The 22,938-nt window shown below is 34.4% G+C and overlaps 1 protein-coding gene across 3 annotated transcripts in view; it reads left to right on the top strand.

Annotated features, from left to right (window-relative positions):
• The first annotated feature begins 1,549 nt into the window (after positions 1-1,549).
• LOC148940708 (tRNA (guanine-N(7)-)-methyltransferase) overlaps positions 1,550-22,938 on the top strand; it is a 102,813-nt gene continuing 81,424 nt past the window's right edge. For all 3 annotated transcript variants that reach the window (XM_089105557.1, XM_089105556.1, XM_089105555.1), the window contains exons 1-2: positions 1,550-1,649; positions 7,997-8,112. In XM_089105557.1, the coding sequence (XP_088961683.1) occupies positions 1,573-1,649; positions 7,997-8,112 (193 nt within the window). In that variant the 5' untranslated portion in view covers positions 1,550-1,572. The remainder of the gene's footprint in view (positions 1,650-7,996; positions 8,113-22,938) is intronic.

Here is a 22,938-nt window from a genome sequence, read left to right as displayed (position 1 = left end):
GTTTCTGCCATCATCATAAATCAGATTTTAAGAAAGGACTAGAGTTCAAGTTAGTCTGATGATGAGGAAATAGAAAACGAAACAGGGCAAGATAGCAACCATAATTCAAGCTTTACAATAATCAACATTGCTAAAATGTGGGACAGAAGCTACCAAGGGAAAGATTCATCCAATTATGCAGAAAGTAGAAACCCTCTTATTCCTCTCGAAAGAGAGAACCTCTTCGCCTTCTTACTTTTGTTGTTTGAAAAGGAGTAGCTACAACTTCTAATCTTTCAAGCAAACTATATGCTACTCAGATATAGCCAGGAACCAAAGCAGGTTTCATCTTGACTGACCTCAGGAGATGAAAATTTTGGAGATGAACACCGTCTCAAAGAAAGCATTGGGAAAATCAAGGGAAAATTCGCGTTCAAGCTCTATAGCACATGAAACCCATGAAGAGAGAGAAGAAATGTTGATACGGCCAGACAAGATAGACACATCTGTGATTTCCGAATCTATACTTTAAAATAGGCTAATAAAACCAAATCTGGGATGTAAGATAGAAATATGCTAGACCTGACAGCCAGCCTGAAAAATATTCAATCTTTGTAAATTTGTCTTTCCTTCATTAGTGATGAAAGCCCTTCCATGGAAGAAAATCTTCATCTATGAAAGTGTGAAAAGTAACAGCAACGATTTACGTTGATTTTGGCGTGAATCATTTCTCAGTCAGAGACAACGGCATTCCCAAGGTACGTTTGAAAGACAAACGAGCCCTGATGCTTCCGTGAACCGTCAAAAAGGCAGCGATATCGTTGAGATCGGCAAAAGAGAAATGATGAAACTGTTGTGAGATTAATACGTCCATAAGCTTTCGTTGAACGAAATAAATTTAGAAGAGATGCAGAAAAGGTTGTTCTACAAAATCTACCACAAAAGTGTAAAATGGGGACCCGGGCTTCTCTAGCACTTCTTAGATTTCTATAATGTGCATTCCTATATCTTGCCTTAAGTTATCTGAACCACAAGAACCATGAGGAATGGTTTCGAAGAAATTCTTCTTTCAACTTACCATTGGTCTGGTGGCCAGATCAATGGTAGGAGGGGGAAAAAATACGTTTTTTGGTTTTTTATTGACTTTTTTTCGTATTTCCGTTAAAAAAAAGTGGATAGTATAATAAAATTGGCCGATGAGTTTAAAAAAATAAAACCACTCACACTGTTCCTTAATGTTTCGTGAATTGACCCACCTATATGTGTTATTCCTTATAATCTGTAATTTGGCCTATAGCTGTAACCACTGAAACGCAAATTATGCTAAAGTTGCCGTCACAGTTTGCCGCGTAAACATCGTCTGGTTTAAGTGTTTATGTTTTGATTGCATTATATGCAATACTATTAATTACTTTGTAATAATCCACAATTATCTGTTTCCTGGAAACACTCAAGAAGTGGTATGAACCATTTAGTTTTTTTTTTATATCCGAAATATTTAATTTAATTGATGTGATTAACCCACATTAAAAGTTGAAAACACTGGCAAATTTCTACCATACATTTAAAATAAAATCTCGCCAAAAGGATAAAATGGGGAAACATCCTCAGAAGAAGTATTATAGGCAGAGGGCTCATTCAAACCCTATATCTGATCATTCTTTTGACTAGTAGGTCCTAATGAACACATATTCTCAGTGGTTGATCAAGTTTTGTGAAATAAACGCCTTTTTTTCCAAGTTGGTAGGCCTAGGGTAAAAACCAGTATCCAATTTAACAAAGTTATGTAAAACTAAAACCCCCACGTCTTGGTACCAAAGAGGAGTTGAGAAGAATTTTATATATTAATGAATAGCTAAACATCTAAGCTATGCACCAATATGGTCTTTATTTAGGATCAAACTCTTGAAATTATTAGTTTGACTTAGCCTATCTACAGGGATCTCTTTTTGGAAATACCAAATATCCTATTTTGATGTATATATCCTTTTAGGGTAAAATTCTTCTTTAGCTACTTTTGGCTATCTTGGAAAAGAGTTAGGCCTAGGTTAGGAAAATAAAATTTTTAGGAATGGGTCTACAGGCTAAAGTATGTCCTGGGAAGATATTTTGAAGTACCTACCTCCACTCCTTCTCCCTCTGGAGGGTCCTGACCTTTGATGACCATTAAATATCTATGTGTTATAAAAGTGAAACCTTTCAAAATAGATTTTCTGCTAAAATGAAGTACAATAAAATTGTTTTCAGCTTCAAAACTTTGCTCAATCCCAATTTATGGTAAATTTTTACCAAATCATATTATTGAGTTAGGAATAAAGTGAATACACTACTTGAGGCCTTTTTTATGCTGTTACAAATATAATAATCATTTCTATTGGAAATGAATTTTAGCCCCCCCCTATATATGCCAATTCAGGGTATATATTTCTAAATTAGGGGTGGGGGGGTTGGTAAAGTTTAAACTTACCTCCCATTTACATCAGAAATAAAATTTGACCCACCCCCCTAATGTAGAAATATATACCCTGAATTGGCATATATAGGGGGGGGGCTAAAATTCGTTTTCCAATAGAAATGATTGTTATATTGATAATCAGCATAAAAAAGGCATCAAATGGTATATTCACTTTATTTGAAACTCAATAATATGATTTGGTAAAAATTTACCCAATTTATAAGGTTTTAAGGACATGCAAATACATTTTCCTACATTTTGAAAAAAACACTGATATGGCTTAAAATTCTACTCAAATAGCAGGAATTGCATTTTCAGAACTAAAGCTAGAAAAAAAGAAACTGATAATTGAAAATTAAGATAAAAGATTGTTTTGTTAAAATTTCAATAAGTACCTGTTATGTAGACACATTTCAGGACCCTCTAGAGAACAATAGAGTAGATATAGGTACTTCAAAATACCTTCCAAGGACATACTTTAGGGTGTAGACCCCTCCCTGAAAAATTCATTTTCCAAGCCTAACCCCTTTCCAAGATTGCCAAAAGTAGCTAAAGTGGAATTTTACCCCTTTTAGTGTTTCAGTTTTATTCACAAATTAACAGAAAGCTGATTTTCTTCTGATTCTAGAAATTTAACTTTTATTGCTTGATAGGCTATTTATTCTATAATTCATAAATATTAAATATAATTTTTCTTTTCAATTGCTTGTCAAAACAGAGACAATATTTTTCATTTATGCTGACAAATTATTGGTGAAAATTTGACCAAGAAGGCAGGTTCTTGTTACTGCCCTCACATTGCATCATGCTGTAGTTAAAAGGGGGAGGGGGTCCAAAAACCCATTTCTATTTTTCCAGAATGCCAAAGAAAAGTGGTCTTTCCCAAAAAAGGTCTTTTATCCTATCAGGCTAAATGAGGAGCCTAGTAGGCCTACCCAAAATAATAGCTTGTTGTTTGCCAAAAATGTTTTGTAGGAAAATTTGGTGGTAAATTCTACTTTAGCTACTTTGGGTTATCTTGGAAAGGGGCAAGATTAGGAAAATGAAACTTTCATGGATGGATCTAGCCTACAGGGAAAAGTATGGGTAAATTTTTTGTTATTCATATTATTTACTTACAAATAAAGTAAACTTACCACTTGATGTCTTTTTTTTACACTCTTTCCAAATATAATAATCATTTTTGTTGGAAATGAATTTCACCCCACTCCTATATATACCAATTCAGGGTATATATTTGCATATTAGAGGGGTGGGGGTATGTTCTATTTCTTGTGTAAATGAAAGGGAAGTTTAAACTCCCCCCCGCTCTAATGCACAAATATATACCCTGAATTGGTATATATATGGGTAGGAGCAAAATTTATTTCTAACAAAAATGATTATTATATTTGGAAAGAGCATAAAAAAAGGCATTGAATGGTATGTTTACTTCATTCATAAGTCAATAATATGGATAACAAAATATTTACCAAAGTATGTCATGGAAAGGTATTTTGAAGTACCTACATCCACTCCTTCTCCCTCTAGAAGATCCTGAAATTTGCTGAGATGACAGGTCTGTATCTATTAAAATTTTCACAGAAAAACATTTTACCTTATTTTTCAGTTATCAGTTTCTTTTTATCTGGCTTTAGTTCTGAAAATGCAATTCTTGTTATTTGTGTAGAATTTTAAGCCATATCAATATTGTTTTTTCTCTTAATTTAGAAAATGTATTTGCATATCTTTACCTTATAAATTAGGACTGAGCAAAGTTGTGAAGCTGAAAACAATTTTGTTGTACTACATCTGAGCAGAAGATCTATTTTGAAAGGTTTCACTTTTGTAATATAGATATTTTTAAAGGTCATCAAAAGTCAGGACCCTGTACAGGGAGAAGGAGTGGAGATAGGTACTTCAAAATACCTTCCCAGGACATATTTTGGCCTGTAGACCCATCCCTAAAAGTTTCATTTTCCTAACCTAACCCCTTTTCCAAGATAGCCCAAAGTAGCTAAAGTAGAATTTTACCCATAATTTTATGTTTTAACAGAGTAGGGTATTCAGATAGCCAAGAAACAAACTTACCTCTATAATCAGAATTTCATCCTGAATCTAAATAGGTTATGATGTTCATTTCCATCATAAATTCAATTATAACCTATCCCAACCTTACCCAAATAGCCTATATAGCAAATATTATATATCATTATGAGCCTAGGATTCCAGCCAGACATAAGGAAGTATTTTAAGAAATTAGCTCTTACTTCAAATTTTTCAGAATTTTGTTTTAAAAAAAATTGTACAACAATGAATAATTTAGCTTACCTGCAATTCTGTTGTAATCACTCAGGCAAAATTAGATTTCACCTAGTCCAGACTATTGCTAGGCTACCTGTTACACATCATGTCATGACAGGAACAATAAAAAAGAAACATATTATTAGGGCTGTATATAGAGCCTTCAGTGGGGGGCTATAGTGTTAGAACTTCAAATTTGATGGACTATTTAGGTAAATTAGCTACTTAGTAAGCTGGTAAATTTGCAGTTTACAACATAATTTAAGATATAGTCTCTTTCTGATTTAGGTATTTTGGTAAAATTTTAAGAGCCCATGCTCAAGTTAAAAAAAAAACAAGCCAAATTCAATAGTGAACCAATCCATTTTCTAGATGGTTCAATGGATATTTTGCAGTGGTTTAACAGTTGAAGTGGTCATTACATGCCCAACTACTGGGTATCTTACTCTAACAGCTACCCTGACAGATTCAGTTTTCACCAGTAAAGGAAAGTTAAAAGTGAAACCTTTTCCCTTTTTTTGCTACTTACCTTAGCCTTAGTTCCTCCTGTACCACCAGAGGCATCCAGGAAGAGCCACAAATCATCCCTCATATGTACTGCTGCCCATATATCTTCCCACTGGGGCTGGACCATCATATTGATGTGTTTGAGGTCCTGCTGGTAGGTGCAATGAAGTGTATTTTTTGGCCATCCTCGTCTATGGGATCTCTGTGGCTGCCATTCCAGTACAGTTTTAGGAAGTCTATCCTCAGTCATACAGACATGGGCATAGGCAGCATATTGTCTAGGGGGGGGCAGTCAATAGTGTAATGGATGGCCTTTTATCAACTGCTTTTTCAGCCATATCTAATGTAAATTTGAAGGTCTAGGGGGGCAGCTGCCCCCTGACCCCCCCCCCTACGCTCATGCATACTGATAACATGCCCCATGACATAGATAAAAACTGACTAGTTTGTTACATATGCTCTCCAGTCAATGTTTAGTATTCTTTGAAGACAGTTGTTCTTGAATGCAAGAATCCTCTTTTCCTGTTGTTGGTTAAGTTTCCAGCACTCACTACTATACAGGAGGGCCAAGAGAACATTACTGTTGAAAACCCTTAGTTTCAGTTTGGTGGAGTACTTTTTCAATTGCTACTAGAAGTAGAATAAAACCTACCTTTCAGTTTAATCTGGTGCTAAGTGGATATTTCACAAGCATCTATACTGCATGTATAGATTTATAATATAAAATCTAATAGACCTAACTAGTAGGCTATATCTTAATTTTGCTGTTTTTCTTGTATTTGCTTTGCCATGTAAATGAAACAAGTTACAAATGTGTTTATTGATGGAATTGAATGAAAATAAGTGAAATTCCTCAAGCTGTTCAATCGACAAAGTTGAAAAGAACAAAATTGAATAAAAATTAGTCCAAAGCTGTCTCCAAATATAATCATTACTGCTGTCAAAATTGTGACCCAATCCTTCCCCCTAATAGGGTCATAGATGGCTGTAGCCTACATACAAAGTACTGTGATTTTAGAGGCTTGTAACATTTTTTGTGCTTACTTCTTGTCAAGGGTTGGTCCATAATGCCAAATAAAGTAAATATAAAAAAAGACAATTTTTAACTTCTATATACAGCCTAGGGCAATATCTACCTGCATTAGGGAAAGGTGATTGGCCTCAACTGTAATAATAGTAATAATTATATTTACAAACCACTTTGAAGTAATTTTATTTGTTTGTTTGTTTCCAATTTTTTTTTTTTTAGTTAATTTTGTCTGTTGAAAACAATGTTTAATTTGACTTATTTTCTGTTGGTTTTGTCTGATGAAAGCAATCTATAGTTTGTCTCATTTAAACTGTAAGAATCCACCCATGGATTGTTGTCAGGATTGAAAATGGCAAAATTAAAAGGTTTGTAAATTGTTATGTTCATTTCATTTGCTCATAATAAATCAGTAGGCCTACATGACTCTGAACTATCAATATAGCTTCGGGTTTAAAATCAAGTGTAGGTTTTCATCTTAATTGAATTAGGTAAAAAAATTAGGGAATATGGTGTCAATTTAAGGGTTCCTTTAGGACCTCAAAGTGGAATTTGCAATGATAATAATTAGTATATTAGGAAAGAGAATTGAAAGATGTATTCATTGATGAGTAAAGTGATACCTTGTACTTTTTTTGGCTTGCAAAACAATCATAAAATATTGGCTACCATTGGCTTAGAATCCAGTGCTAAGTTGATATTTTGTGGTAATATGTTTCAAAATCCATGGATTTATTTTGATCCACTCTGATAAATATAGCTATGTATAGATCATTCAGCTATGCAACTTTCACTGCTATCAATAGTTCATGTTTTTTTTCTTCTTACACCAAAACAACACATATTAACAGTACCATTAAATGTTACTAAAATAGTAATATTAAAAATAGTGTCTTGAAAAGTTCAACTTCTGGAATTCATGACAGTATTTTTTTTTAAATGGGTTTTGGTTTGTATCTGTTTTTTTTTTTTTTTACTTCAGATTTTGAAATGATAATTCCAATAATTAGCTGTAATTCTAATCAGTGTTAAGATTTTTTTTTTTATTTAGGACTACATCAAAGCCACATTTAAGACACAAGAGCAACTAGTTGAAATGTCAGTTAAAATAGGTTTTACAGTAGCAATGATAAGAAGTACCTACAATAATAATCAAATGTTTGCTTTCTTTTTACCAATGTAAATTCATTAAATGTTCTTGATGTACTATTAACTTAATCTAAGCTTCATTAGTTTTTGTCAAATACCTTAAATTTTTTATGCCCATCCAACTTTTTTCCTGTACTATCCATCTTTTCTCTTTTTTTACAGTTACTATGGAATATTTTCTGCATAAACTTTTTTATAAGTTAGATAATTTGAATTTCAATGAAAATTCCAACCAATGGAACAAAGTCAGAATTAAAATTGCTTTCAAACCAACAACTTAAAAAGGACACTATTACTTTTAATTTATAATCCTGAGTTTTTACTATAATTCCTTCTATACAAAGATCCACTTTGAAAAGAAAAAATAAATAAATAATGTGTAGAGCCAACTTAACTCTTTACTTAACATCTTGCTAATTGCAAGGTTCTTTTTATTCTCTTAGCCCATAAAGCTTGATCCTTATAGCTGTAACTTCTGCCATGTCTTTTTCTAATCACATTCAATGTACCTCATGCATTTTTGCTCAAAAAAAGAAAAAAAAAATTGTTCTAAGATCAATGGTTTTATACAAAAACATGAAGCATTTCCTTTGCAGTCCCGTTTCACCTGAGGAAATGAACTGGAATGAGTTATACCCTATTGTATCTAAGACAGATGTGAAACTGGAAGTGGAATTTGCTGATATTGGATGTGGGTATGGTGGATTACTAGGTAAGAATTCAATCCTAACATTAAAAGCCTGTTCAGAGGTTTTAGTGAGGCTCAGTCCATTCTGGTATCTGATATTAGTTGATACTAGTGATCAGACCTTGGTTTTTATGTATGTGTTAAAATCACTCATTAGTGAAATTACATATTGTAATTTAAAAATGACCTATAGGCCTATATATTTTCCACAGATCATTCAGCATCATTCAATTAAGTTTACTTTTTTTTGGCTTTTCAGTTCTCAATGCTTCACAAAGAGAATGGAAATGTACATGTTTTGTCTAACTTCGAATAGTTACCTTCATAGTATGTACTGTAACTCCTTATGTTAAAGAAAATTTGCCTGAAAACTTATTTAGAAGGGTTATTCAAAAAGTAAAGAACCCTCTCACTAACTAGGTACTCAAACTAGCTACTTATGCCTTACTGAATGCTACTACAATACAATATATGACTGGTTTGTAACTTTCTAAAATTAACTTTATTAATTTTCTAAAATTGTAAGCATTTTCTCAATAGAAACGTCAAAAATGTGTTGTTTTCAGGAAAACACCTGCAACCACTTGAATGTTACAATAAGGATTGAAGATGGAAACAGTCTATTTCTTATAGTAGTTCTTGCCCATATCAAATCTTAATGCTGTTCTTTGCTTGTGTGAGCAAAGAAAAGGAAAATGCAAGCTCAGCCCTTGTCCATAAGTATTGATTCAGTCTTTGTACTGTGAGGACATTATAACTTCCCAACGGCTTGATCGAATACGGACTATGATCTTTGATTATCATTTAGATTATGGGAAGTAAGTTTTTGTGCCCTGATTAATGGATTTAGTGTATATTTGTCCATTTTTTAATTTTCTACAGAGACAAATTATTAACAAGACAGATAAGGACGCTGTTGTTAAACCAGCAGCGAAATTTTTCGAAGAAGATGCATTTAAAGAGACTATTGAAATCCGTCGTGATATTTTGAAAGTGGATATTCTTGAGAGGCACCGAGGCTCACATCCGAGTGCGGCTTTCATGGCCGACTTTTACGAATTGCTATCAGACCAAATCTCGAATGATGATCCTGTTCCACGAGTTACGATTATGGACCCGTCAGATGTTCTGGTTTTCCCAAACAAACCAAATACTATTGTGGCATAAAGATGAAATGACTGTGTTTGAATGTTAAATTTCCTCGTTGAAAAACAAGAGTCTGTTAGCACAGATATGGATGAACAAAACATTTTGTGGCCGTTCCTTCCTAAGTCAGAAAATGCTACAGTTCTTATTAGTTTTAGTAATGTACCTGCTAGTATGCAGTCGTCCAACCCTGCTAAGCAGCATAAGTTAATTTCAAATTTATGATGCTTAGACAAAGTCAACCATGTTGAGTAACGGAGAGATAGGCTACTGATGTTTATGAAAGATAATGGTTCTGCCTCATTGGTGGTATGTGCACTACCACCTGGTTCACGCATCAGTGGTAAGGTTGTAAGGAAGGAACATCTAGGAATTTTATGGATTGACAAGGGCTTTGATGAATCAACTATTACAGGTCTAGTTAACTCTGTTGTGCAAGCAAAGTGCTTTGGAGGTAGTTTGGTCGTGCGGTTGTCCTTTAAGTCTCAACTAGATCTCGATATCGCTCTAAAGCATGGCATCAAAATTGATTATTCACTTTTCCGGGTGTCAACTCTCCTGAACCAACCCAAGCGGTGCTATAAATGCCAAGGCTTTGATCATTTTCCTCGTGAATGTGTGAACGAACTTAAGTGTGGTAAATGTGCCGGGCCCCATATTAATAGCCGTGATAATGCATGCTCAGCCTCTACTGTGAAATGCGCAAATTGTGGAGGAAATCACAGAAGCAACAGCTTCTCCTGTGCCGTGTTGAAGAGCTGTATGCCTGTCGGTGCTTCGAGCACTCAAGCTTGAGGCTGATACCCCCCCCCCCCCCACAGGTATGGACCTTTGCACCGAACATGACAGTGTAAACCTGTATTTTCAGAACATAAATGGAGCAAGAGATAAGTTAATAGTTTTAGCCGAAATATTCAAGTCATTCGAAAAAGTGTGTATAGTAGAGCACCAGTTAAGTGGCGTTAATAGTAATCAGTTGGAAGTTTCTTGTGAACATGCGTTCTTCATCCGTCCTGCGAAAATCATAGCAGGTCGTCCCTCTGGTGGCATTTTGATTGGATTAAATAAGAGCCTTAAGTCTGTTTTACTTGAAACGAATGATACTTTTGTTGCGGTTGATCTAGGTCATACCGTTATTCTTGCAGTTTATATGTCTACTCATTACAGAAACGAACAATCTAACGAACGTTTTGCTAAAGCATGTGCAAGTTTCTAAAAAAATTCTCATAAAATACGAGCGTCTGGTAAAGCCATTTTGCTTTGTGGCGATATTAACACTGACCTTACTATTTCTAGTTTACCGTGGTCCCAGATCTTATTATCATCACTTCCGAAAGATCTAACTATGGCAACGAATAGCAGAGATTATACTTATGTTCATAATTCAGGTAGTGTGGCAAATTTGGACTTTATAATCTCAGATATTGAATCATTAAAAAAGTCTCTTGTTAAAGTATCGGATGAAATGTTGATTAGTGATCATTCTTACCTTGAAGTGTCTGTTGTTTTAAATGTTTTTTTTTTGTCATATGCGTCATAGTCCGAAATGGTTTCAGAAACAGCTGTGGGATAGAATAGACGTAAACTTATATCAATGCGTATTAGATGATATTCTCAGTAGAATTAGAATTCCTTTTCACCTCCTATCACAGTCTCAAAAATTTCATTCGTTGGAATTAGATATGTATTATGCTGAAATAGTTCATGCTATGAAAGTTGCCGCTTCTGTTGTGGTTCCTGTTATTAAAGTCCATAAAGATACACAAAAGAAGGGATGGTCTGTTATGCCTGGGTTGGGCGAAACAAAAGAGAAATATTGGCTATGATATCATATTTGGGATCAGTGTGACCGCCCGAGAAGTGGCCAAATAGTTAAATCAACAAAAAAGAAATGTATAAAGTTAGTGGCAACATGGAAGAAACAACAAGTAAAAGATATATCAACCAAAATTAGGAATAATCCAAAGTTACTTTATAATGAGGCTATTAGACTAACGCGATCATCAGCTGATTTATCAGACCAAATCCCGCTGGAACAATGGTATCATTGTACCCATCATCAACTGAATTGACTTATTGTGAATTGTTATATAAGCATTTTTCTCAGTTGAACTCATATAAAAACCTAGTTTATTTTTCTCCATCTTCGGTTTTGATTAAAATTAGATCACTAAAATCTGGGAAGGCCCCTGGCCCAGATGGTTTGTTATCAGAGCACCTTTTGTATGGTACTACAAAACTAATAGAACATCTTACGTTATTATATCAAGCAATTGTAATCCAGCAGTATGTCCATTTTTGATGGGAGAAGGTAAAGTAGTTTGTATACGCAAGAAGGGCAAGGATTCTTCATATTGTTCATCGTATAGACCTATAACACTTTGTTCTGTTATTAGTATATTATTTGAAAGTATTTTACTCCAATATTTATCAACAAAATGTGATGTGGGGGACCATCAATTGGGTTTTTGAAGTGGCGTAGGGTTCAAAATACACACGCAATATTTCTAGAAATATTGGAACACCATCATAAATTTAAAAAACAAGTATTTGTGTGCGGAGTTGATATTTCAAAAGCGTTTGATAGTATGTTGCATAACCACACTTTTTTATCATTGTTGCGTAGTGGAGTGAACCCATTTATAAGCCAGTGTTTGACAGGTTGGTATGGTAATTCATCTGTGTGAATTTTTTCAGGGGGGGGCAACTTTCAGACCGAATTTCTTTACGTCGTGGAGTAAAACAACGGTCAGTTCTTAGTCCCGTCATATTTAATAACGCAATTAGAACACACGGCACCTACCCCCGTGTGTGATTGACGGTATCGATATTAGCCACTTGTCGTATGCTGATGATATTTTGTTATTTTCGGAAAGTTTAATATCAATACAGAATGCAATAAATATATTACATTTCGCATCGACGGGAGATAGGATTTGAGGTTGAACCTACTAAAACAGAATTCCTACTGGCAGATAATAACAGTGATTTCCAGCATCATTCAATTAGGGTGGGATTTCTTAATATTTTTAATAATGATTCCATTAAATAGCTTGGCTTGCCTTTTGGCCGACAATTAAAGCTACGCGGGAATTGGTGTTATCGTCTGTACTGGGAAAACTTAAGAAAACTTATGGCCTGCTAGTCAGGGTGAAAGGTCGTTTTGATAAACAAACACTTGCTATAATTCATAATTCAATGTTTGCACCTCATGTATTTTTCATTGGTCCATTTTTGAAGTTTTTGATTAAAAGTGATAAAAAGCGTATTCGCGTGTACTTTTTCCGGTTTTGTAAATATTTTCTTGGTATTCCACTATGGATCAAACATAGTTATATTATACTAAAATTTGTAATATTTGATATTACTATTAAAATGGATCAACAAAACGACTGATTTCTTAGACGATCTAGAGAAAATAGAATAAATTTTCCCCTTAATTGTCTGGTTTACTGGAAACATAGTTTTGTCGCCATTGCTTTAATAAAACAGCTATTTATGCGTTATGTATTATCAGTGTTTATGCGTTACGTTTTTATGTTTTTAGTGTTGTGCACTAATGAGCTATCATAAGCTATTTATTATATATTCATGAGTTATTGAGTATTATGAGCTACTTGTTGTCGTCCTTTTCGTTAGAAGTGTAATTTTGTATTTTTCAGTTTTCTATCATTTATTTCCTATACTCCTCTGTGTACATCATGCAGAGTAGAGTAGAATATTTTTATTTATAACACATACATAAATAAATATTACAAAACAGCGCACATGCCTGGTGGCATACTTTATCGCTGAAAATATTGCCAACGAAAATACACAACCATTTTCTAACTTAATTTTACAACAACGAAAAAGAATGCTTATGAATATCTTATGACAAGAATATGTTATGACATGCTTAGCATGTCATAAGATATTTCTTCACCAGTCTTAGAAAATGTCGCTTGTTGCTGCATTCTCGAACTGATGCTAGAATTGAGTTCCAGATTTTTGGGCCAGTGTGACAGGTGCTGAATCCCGCTCTCGATGTCGGGCGAATTTCGCACGAAAAGTCAGAACGATGCGTAGTAGGATAATTATGAAATTGTGAATTAGTTGGAAAAATGTCGGAGAAATTTAAAGGGAAATTACTATATTGATAATCGTGACAAATACTAGAGATAGAAATTAAATGAAGTTGGTCCCAAGAATAATTCCTGAAGTCCCATATAGGTGTCTAACTGAAGATCTGAAATCAGCATTGAAAAGAATCCTCATTGCTTTATTTTAAAGTATTTGGAGAGATTTGAAAACAGACTAAAAGGTAGACGCCCAAAACAAAACGCAACAGAGAAAAAGTGATTGGACGAACGAATAATAAATAGATTTTAGAATAGCCTTAGGAAATAAATGACGAAGATGAGTGAGCAAGCCAATATTTCGGGAAGTTTTTAACGACATGGTCGATTAATAAGGTCGATATCTGTGTGTGAAGTTCAATATAAAACACTTTTTGCTATCAAATAGATAGCAAAGAAGCAGTAAACTACAGATAAAGAGTCAACAGTCATAGTAGCTTTTTTTCTAGATCTAGACTGGTGTGAGAGGCTGGGAAGATTAGTGACACTATATCAGTAGTAGTGGGAACTTTTAGTTGAATGAAAAACAACAATGACAAGGAAACAGGAAATTTTTTTTTAAGCCAGTAAACAAATATTTGAATTTTTTTTACTTTTAAAAATAATTTCTTATCCACCATTTGTCAGTGCAAGATCTAAAACCTTGAAAGAAGAAAAAAAAACAAAGCAAACCATAGATAGCACCAGCTAGCAAAAAAGTAAAACTGGCTGAAAACGTTTCCTTGGTTTTGTTTCCTTGCTGTTTTTTCTATATTACCTAGCCTGGATGATATTGGAGTTTAATCACACTGTGCTTTTTGGGACGTTTCACCAGAGTTTTCCTTAATCACATAAATTGCACAATTGATAAAATTTCAACAGACTTGTTCAAAAAAATTTAGCAAATCCAATCAGCAGAATCTCCTACAAAATTCAATGAAAAAAGGAATTCTTTCAGAATCTATGCTTTTACTTACATTTAGCCCCATGTAGTCTAATTTTGTTTCAGATATATCAAAAGGTCAAACAGTTTGTATTAATGAACTGTAAGTAAGGAGCGATCTGGCTCAATAGTAACCGAAACTCTGAATAAGGGAATTTGAATACCAATAGAAACATCAAATGAATCTGATTTTTATGCCGATTTTAAATGTATAAGATTTTATTAAGTTTAGTCTTACCCATCAAAAGTTATGAGCCAGAGAAAATTTGCATTATTATGTTTTTTATTTGCCCATGTAGTCTAATTATGTTTCCCCCTTTAAAAAAAGGGGGAACATCCTCTAGCATCCATTATCATAGAAAGATAATGGATGCATGTTTATTTGTTTGTTGTTTTTTTCCTTGGGGTCATCGTATTGACCCAGTGGTCCTAGAATGTCGCGAGAGGGCTCTTTTTAACTGAAATTAAAAGTTCTAGTATCATTTTTAAGTGACCAAAAACAACTGGGCCCCTCCCATGCTCATTTTTTCCCAAAGTCACCAGATCAAAATTCTGAGATACGATTCATTCCTTCAGAGTTCCCAGGGGAAGGGCTGCAAGCTATGAACTTTGCCTGTTGTTTATATAGAGTACTGGTTATAGGGAAATATACAGACGTTTTCAGAGGGGATTTTTTTGGGGGAGGGGTTTCCGTGGGAGGATCTTTTCATAGGGAGTGATAATTTTCCATGAAAGGGGTGCCGGATTTTCCAGCATTATTTAAAAAAAAGATCAAAAATTAAATTAAAAAAAAACATGGTTTTTCAACCGAAAGTAAGGAACAGGGCCGTCAAATATGGGGGGAGGGGGGACGGCCCCCCTCCAATGTTTTTGGTCACTTGGTAAAAAAAATATTTGTTAAAATCGGTGCGCTTTGTGCCACGATTTTTCTGACGTTGAAATTCTTTGTTCAGTTCAATAAAGACCAAAAAATACTGACATGTCATCTACGGAAATTTTGAATTTGGTCGGTAAACGCAGGAGTTTTACCGACTTCTACCGTGGCTTTATAGATGATGCCACAACTTTCCGTATGGTTAAATAATCAGCATTAAAATAGTGATATGATTGTATTGTATTCGAAACGGACATTATGCTAATTATTGACAAAAAAACGGTCGGTAAAAATGACCAACCTGTCGGTAAAATCTCTTGTTCCCCCCACCCCAAACATTTTGGCTAGTAATGACACTGGTAAGGAGCAATATTAGAACTCAAAACAAGCATAAATTATTATGTATATGAGTGGATTTGCCACCTCGTCAATACCTCACTCTTTACACTAACGTTTTTTTAGTACTTTCAAAAGAGCTATATATTCTAATTAATGGCCTTTGTGATTCAAGGGTCATTCTTAAAGAATTGGAATTGGAACAAAATCGAAATTTAACGTAAAGAGCGAGGTATTGACGAGGTGGCAAATCTTCTCTTATATGTTAACAATTTCTGTCCGTTTTAAGTTTTAATGTTGCTCCTTACTTTCAGTTGAAAAAACCTATTTTTTTTAAATTTAATTTTCACAGATTAAAGAGACATTTACACAGTTTCATGGTCATAGATATGGAAACTTAATTACAAATTTTGAAATTTTCATTTTAGATTTTCGTCATATTTTTGTAATCTCTCAAAGGGTCTTTATAACAAGATTACCGTTTAGTCATGAAATATATATCCAAAAACTTCTTTGAATTGTAGAATAAGAAATCCCAGCAACCTAAGTGTTATTTACTAAAGTATTGTCCTAACCCAAGCATAGAAATCCTTTTGCCAAGAATTTCACCTCAAGGTAGCTAAATGGCATCTCCAGAAAAAAAATATCACATTTTGTTTTGCTGAGAATCACCTAAATTTCCCTGAAATCCTGGCTAGTGTACTCTGGTGTTTTGTTGATAAGTACCGTGTTCAAAATCCTTGGTTTTATCTAATAAGGTTGTTAGGACTAATGGGCTTCAAGCCTTTCGCATCAGCATCAGCAAGTTCCAAAGAGAACACTGAAATCTTCAAACATAATGAAAAAGAACCATATGCAATGGTGCTAATTCATACATAACAGATATAGACCCGAAAGATAAATACGTACGAGAAATAAGGAAGGAATTAGATAAGTTAAGAGGCTTTTATACCATAAAGTCACGTTCTGATTCTCAGCCTTCCTGTCTTGCCATTTGAATATCTCAAAGATGAAGGCTCTATTAGCGAACTCTCCCAGAAGACTAGCCTTCATCAAAGTCAATAAAAAATGTGTGGTTTGATGAGTAAGAAGGGAGTAAGAAAGGTTGAAGTTCTCAAATGAGTGTGTTAGAGTCAATTTGTCTCTGCGAAGGCCTAATACCTTCACATAATTATGAAAAGTATGATGGAGAGGGGATTTTGATTAAATTGATAGTTTTACAAATGAGGGTGTCTCAATTTAGGACAATATTATGCGCGTGAATTTTCTGAAGGTAAACCGTCTAAGGAGGGAGTTGTCAAAATAAATGGAAATTTTAGTAGTTTTGAAGAAAACCCAACCAGGGTCTTAGCTAAACCTGAATTGTGAAATTTCAATGATAAGCATCGTCAAGAAACTTGTAATTAAGCACAATGCAGAGTAATAACATACATAGGGTATAGATTCATTTATTTTTAGCATATGAGACTTTTTACATACGTGAAGTATATAAACACTAAGGCTGAAATACATTTTGTTAGAATTCATGCATGTTTCATGCATGCATGAAACCGCTTGCATTTATGAAAAGTCAGAAACATGCAAACAGAATCTTTCAAAAAGTCAGAAATACATGAAATTTACAAATTGTAAAATTCTGTCCCCTGTCTCTGACTTTCTGAAAATTCCTTTTGCATGTTTGTGACTTTTTGGAAAATTCTATTCCCATGTTTCTAACTTTTTAAAAATTCCAAGATACCAGAGGATGCCTAAATATATTTATTTCCCTAGTAAATATATATTTTTTCTTCTTGGTTTAAAATGTATTCTTAAGAACAAGCTATTGTCAATGGTTTGTTAGCTGCGTTTACTAACACACCAACCAACCGTAGAGTCTCAGGCTCAAATCTTAAAACAGTTAAATTTTCCGAAAATTTTCACAATTATCCAAATTTCTGGCTGAATATCTTTGTCTCATTAATAAACATACTTTGTACATCATTTTGCAGTCGGGAAAGTTCTGGATGGTGTTAGGAGTATTATCTAGCTCGTATCCATACCCTCCCCATTACTTCTAACAACCTAATAAAAATTTTCGTAACTTTCGTAATTTTTGGGAAATAATACAAGAAATCCTGATTTCGAAACACGAGTTTGAATATTCTTTTCCTTTCCAACTTGGACAGACAGATCTTTATCTTCTAAGAACTGGAGCTTACATTGGTTATCGAGAAATAAAATTTCTTCTGTGACTTTCTGTTTTTAAATCTTGATTCTGTAAATTCTTTATATTTTGTTTAAGTAAAATGCCCTAGCTCTGAATCTTAATTTTTTTGAAATCTGTGGTAAAGCCTTCTAATTAAGTCAATTTGGAATTTAGTAAAAATATATTAAGACGCAAATACAAAGTTTCGAAATACCACTTTTTATTAAGATAAGGAATATATCCTGCCAAGTTTCTGCTTAACGAAAAATTGAGAAATCACCACTTCCTAGCTATTGCGTCGGTTGGGTCCAGGAAGGTGTGGTTGATAGAAATGTATAAAAGATACATTTTATGGGAAGGGGTGGACTGATACTAACTTTATGTCGGAATGACCTCTGGTCCATGGATTTAGAAATACTTTGGAATATTGTCGTATTATTGTAAGTGTCTAAGTATTTTATTGTATTATATCTTATTGCAAATTTCTGATACTTGTTGTCTCCCTGGAACCACCAGTCCCAGTGGAAATATATATATTATTATACCTTGTACCGGTATATGTTAGATAAATAAAAGTATTGTATTATAGCCAACCTCTCTACAATCTACCTTTAGTCCCTCGAACATACCCAGCTGGTACGCCTCATTAGTCAGGTGTTTAAATACCTTAGGGCCAGAGTTTATCTCCCCTATAAAGGAAGAATAAAGGCATCTACCACTACATCACTCAAATACAATAAAAATACACCTTGCCACAACTTTTGGCCGTTGGAAAAACTGGGTCGAGAGGGCTAGATAAAAATAGTAGATTGAAATAAAATGGCTTTACCAGAGGAAAAAACGGCTTGCCTATCAAAGGTACTTGAAATTGCAAAAATTATACCCGAATACGCGGGAATTTCAGATGTAGATAAGCTTATCGAAAAATTGAAAATTTTTGACGAACTAACTGAAGCTTTTGAGGATAAGGTCAAAGAGCAATGCGTTGCAGCCAGATTAAAGGGAAGCGCACTTAAACATTTTGAGGCAATTAAGGAAAAAGAGCCCAAGGACATCAGTACTCTAATTGAATCTTTTAAAACAAGGTTCATAGAGACAAGCATCTCCGAGAGGCTAAGAACAGAGGTAGTTACATTCAATACCTCAACTAGTATCAGGGAATATGCCGACAAAATTTGTAGATCTTTATGCTTACAATTGTAGAAAGGCGGAAATGACGAGACAGTACAGAAACTACAATTACATACTTTTACCCAAGGTTTATCAAAAAAGCTATTGAGACTAATATTATCACGGGAACCGTAAAATTTAGAGCAGGCTATAATACTAGTCGAAACAGAGGTAAAAATTGACGAGGCTATGAAAAAGTTTGATCAGATGTCGATAAATAACACAGGAGCCCAAGAAAGTATAAAATATGAAAGGGGACAGAAGCGGGTGAACTTTTAAAAGCCAAATATTGAACCAAAACGGGGCAGCGGAGGCCGAGGGTTACTATCAAGGTAAGAAGTTGACAGATTCCACGACCTTGAGAGATTAGCAGCTAATAACTATAGAAAATATGGACACACGCCTCCACCAAAGACAGATAATTGGGGAACCAACAATGACAGATCAAAAATATTTAGAAGTAACCAGAAAAGCAACAAACAATTGAAGAGAAAATTTAATTGCTACTATTGTAGCAAACCAAACCACTATGCAGCAGATTGCTGGCATAGAATACGCAAAGAAAGTCAGACGTACAGGACAAGACACCAGTTCAGATCGCAAGGGGGGGGGCAGAAATTTAGGAAGGCTGGGAACAAATAGTACTTGGCAAACACCTAATAATATTCCTGAAGTTAGGCCTCGGAGGCAAACGGTTACCAATACCCAGGGTCAAAATAGCAATGCTGAAGAAAACTGGGATAACCCCAGAAATTTTTGGTCAAAGAGTGGGCTTTTATATGGAGAAACCAGCCTTTAAGGGTCGACAGAGCTGTTTCCTTGCAAAGACCCCTATATAGTTTAGAATGTTGTGATACAAATGCAAAGAATAATAGTCTACCTATTTTGTGATGGTTTAAAATTGAGTGTTTTCAAAATTTACCATGTTTACTAGATACGGGTGCATCTAGATCATTTATTCGAGAGGAAGTTTTTAAGAGGTTTCCTCCTAGTGTCAAAAATCGCGTAAGCAGATGCCAGAATACCCTGACACCAGCAACAGGGCACAAGCTGACAATTTTGGGGGAATGTCCATTAAAATTTAGCACAGGGTATAAAGAAATAACAGTAACGGTGATAATATGCAAGCAGCTACCATTTCCTTGTATTCTAAGAGTAGATGCTATTAGGAAATACGGGATCATATGGGAACCCATAACTGATGCAATAGCCATAAGCCAGGCAAATGAAACTAAGAGGTAAATTTGTATATCAACAGATAAGAAAAGTAACGATTCTAATTATAACCTAAAAATAATCGGAAAAGTCACAATACAAGGGGTAACAACAGCTCAAATTCTAGCGACATTAAATACAAAAGAAAGAAAGGTTAAAACAATGGAGGCCATGATAAGAGGATACACCCTAAAAGAATACCCCACGATTTTCGTGGAGAATCAAGTTATTAAAATTGAAAATGGTAGCACATATTTAAAACTAACAAATTTAAGTAATAATAAAGTAAAACTGAACCAAATAGAACTTGGGTCAGTGGAAAAGATTTCAAATTCAGAAATAAAATCTCTAAACAGTCCAGAATTTAGCGTAAATTTCACTAGCTAAGAGCAAATATTTTCATCAAAACCACAACCACCAGAGAAGTATGGAATGTCGAAAACTGATTTTTTAAAACAGTTTAATTTGGAAAATTTACCGGAAAACGTGAAAACCCGAGTGTAATTTTTTCTTTGGCGTTTTAGATAGACTTTTGCAAGACACAAAGCGGATTACGGATTAACTCATTTAATCACGCACAAAATATCAACAGAGGGCTCTCCAATTAAAAAGTCACCGTATAAAACACCTTATCATTTAAAACCGTGGCTGGACGGCCAAATAAAGGAAATGGAACAACAGGGTATAATTAAAGAAAGTGTTAGCGATTGGTGTTTTCCACTAGTAATAGTCAAGGTAACACCTGGAGGTTATGTATAGATTTTAGAGCGCTAAATGCCGTCACGGTAAAAGACGTGATGAAATTACCAAGAATTGGTACGATTTTAGATTCGCTAGGAGGTACAAAATACTACACTAGTTTTGACTTAATAGCAGGATATTGGCAAATAGCTTTAGATCAAGAAACAAAGCATAAAGCAACAGTAATCATAGACGATGGAAGAAAGTTCACATTTGAACGTATGCCTTTTGGCTTATCATTTAGTCCAAATTGTTTTAGTCGACTAATGAATTTGGTGTTAAAAGATAACGAACCAGGAAGGAAAAAAGATACCTTGGCTTATTTAGATGATGTAATTTTGTTTAATGAAAACCTGGTCGGACTTAGAAAAATACTGAAAAAATTTGAAAAATCAGGCTTAAAATTAAAACCAGAAAAGTTAAAATTAGTAGTGTCAGAACTAGTTTTTCTTGGACATCTGATAAACCAAGGTACTATTTCACCAAATCCAGGAAAATTTACAGTCATAGAAAATTTATAGCCTCCTAAAGACAAAAAAAGCTGCTGATCAGTTTGTGGTTTGTTAATCTATTTCAGACGATATATTAAAAATTATGCAACAATAGCGCAACCTGTGACAAACCTTTTGAAAAAATCAGGTAAATTTGAATGTCCAGCGGACGCAAAACAAGCTCTGGATAAAATAAAAGGCAATTATTACAGGCACCAATGCTTAAACTACCAGATTTGTCACAATACTTCTGTTTACAAATAGATGCGTGAGGGTACGGTATTGGAGCCATATTATTAAACATAAATTCGGAAGGTTTAGAATCAATAGTCCAATACGCCAGCAGGGCACTGACGGTGGCAGAAAGAAAATAGTCGACGGTTGAAAGAGAATGCCTAGCAGTTGTAGTTTTTACAGAATATTTTCGACAATTTTTACTTGGAAAACAAATTTATTTTACGCATAGACCAAAAATCACCAATTTGACTACATACGATGCAAAATACTTCAGCACGGCTGACACGGTGGATACTACGTCTACAAGCATATTCATATACCCTAATATATATAAAGGGCCGTACAAACATTTTACCAGACTGTTTATCACGAAATCCGGATACGGAAGAAAATTTTATAACAACCATCCAGAACGAATTGGAAGGGGTAGAAATACTATCGAATGAAAATATTTCGAATCATTAAGATAAAGATGATTTTTGTTTAGCGATGAAATCCTTTTTATCAAAAGGAACGGAACTGCCAGAGCACTTTAAACATATTTTGAAAGACTTATATAATTTAGATCTAGATGAACGTAAAAATCTTTTGGTAAGATATTTCAGACCATCGCAAGAATATATAAAAAATGACTTAAAAATTATTCCACTAATTCCAAAATCACTGGAAGGGGAAATTTTACAGATGGCACACGCAACTATTGGCTGTCACATGGGAGAGGTGAAAACTTTAGGAAATTTTTATTTTCCAAAAATGTACTCAAAAGTAAAAGCTTTCATACGAAGCTGCCAAGAGTGTGCCAAACAAAAGTCGCCACCAAAGACCCCTAGGGCTGGATTAGGCCTATACCCCACCCCTTCAAAGGTAGGAGAATTAATGTCAATAGACAATTGGGGAACAGGAGGAAGTTTACCAGTTTCCAGGAAAGGAAACAGGTGTGTACTAACCATAGTTGACCATTTCAACTCATATTTATACGCTTTTCCAATTAAAGACGAAAAGACAAAGACCATTGCGAAAATTTTAGTAAACCGCCTCTTTTTGGAACACGGAATTTTTCCTAGAGTTTTACTTAGTGACAATGGGCCATGTTTTAGAGCCACATTCTTAGACGAAATCACGGAATATCGGGGGGTAAAACGATGGTTTACCTCGTCTTATATTGCATCCGCTAATGGAAAGGTTGAACGCAAACACGGGGAATTAGCTTACATGCTGGGGATACATGCAAGAGAGGAAAATGAAAATTGGGATGAACATTTACCATTCGTAGTCTTTGCAGTAAATGCGGCTTTTTCACGTTCTTTAAAAGAAATGTCATTTTTTTACAACATCTAAGAAATTCCAGAATTTGTTTAGATGAGATACAAAATGATATAATATATTACAACCTAGACCAATATAAACCAGAAATG

This window comes from Artemia sp. Qi Xiang Cuo, chromosome 19 (genome assembly GCF_049724085.1).
Source record: "Artemia sp. Qi Xiang Cuo chromosome 19, ASM4972408v1, whole genome shotgun sequence".
NCBI classification, from domain to species: Eukaryota; Metazoa; Arthropoda; class Branchiopoda; order Anostraca; family Artemiidae; genus Artemia; species Artemia sp. Qi Xiang Cuo.
This window is presented reverse-complemented; position numbering and strand designations above follow the sequence as displayed.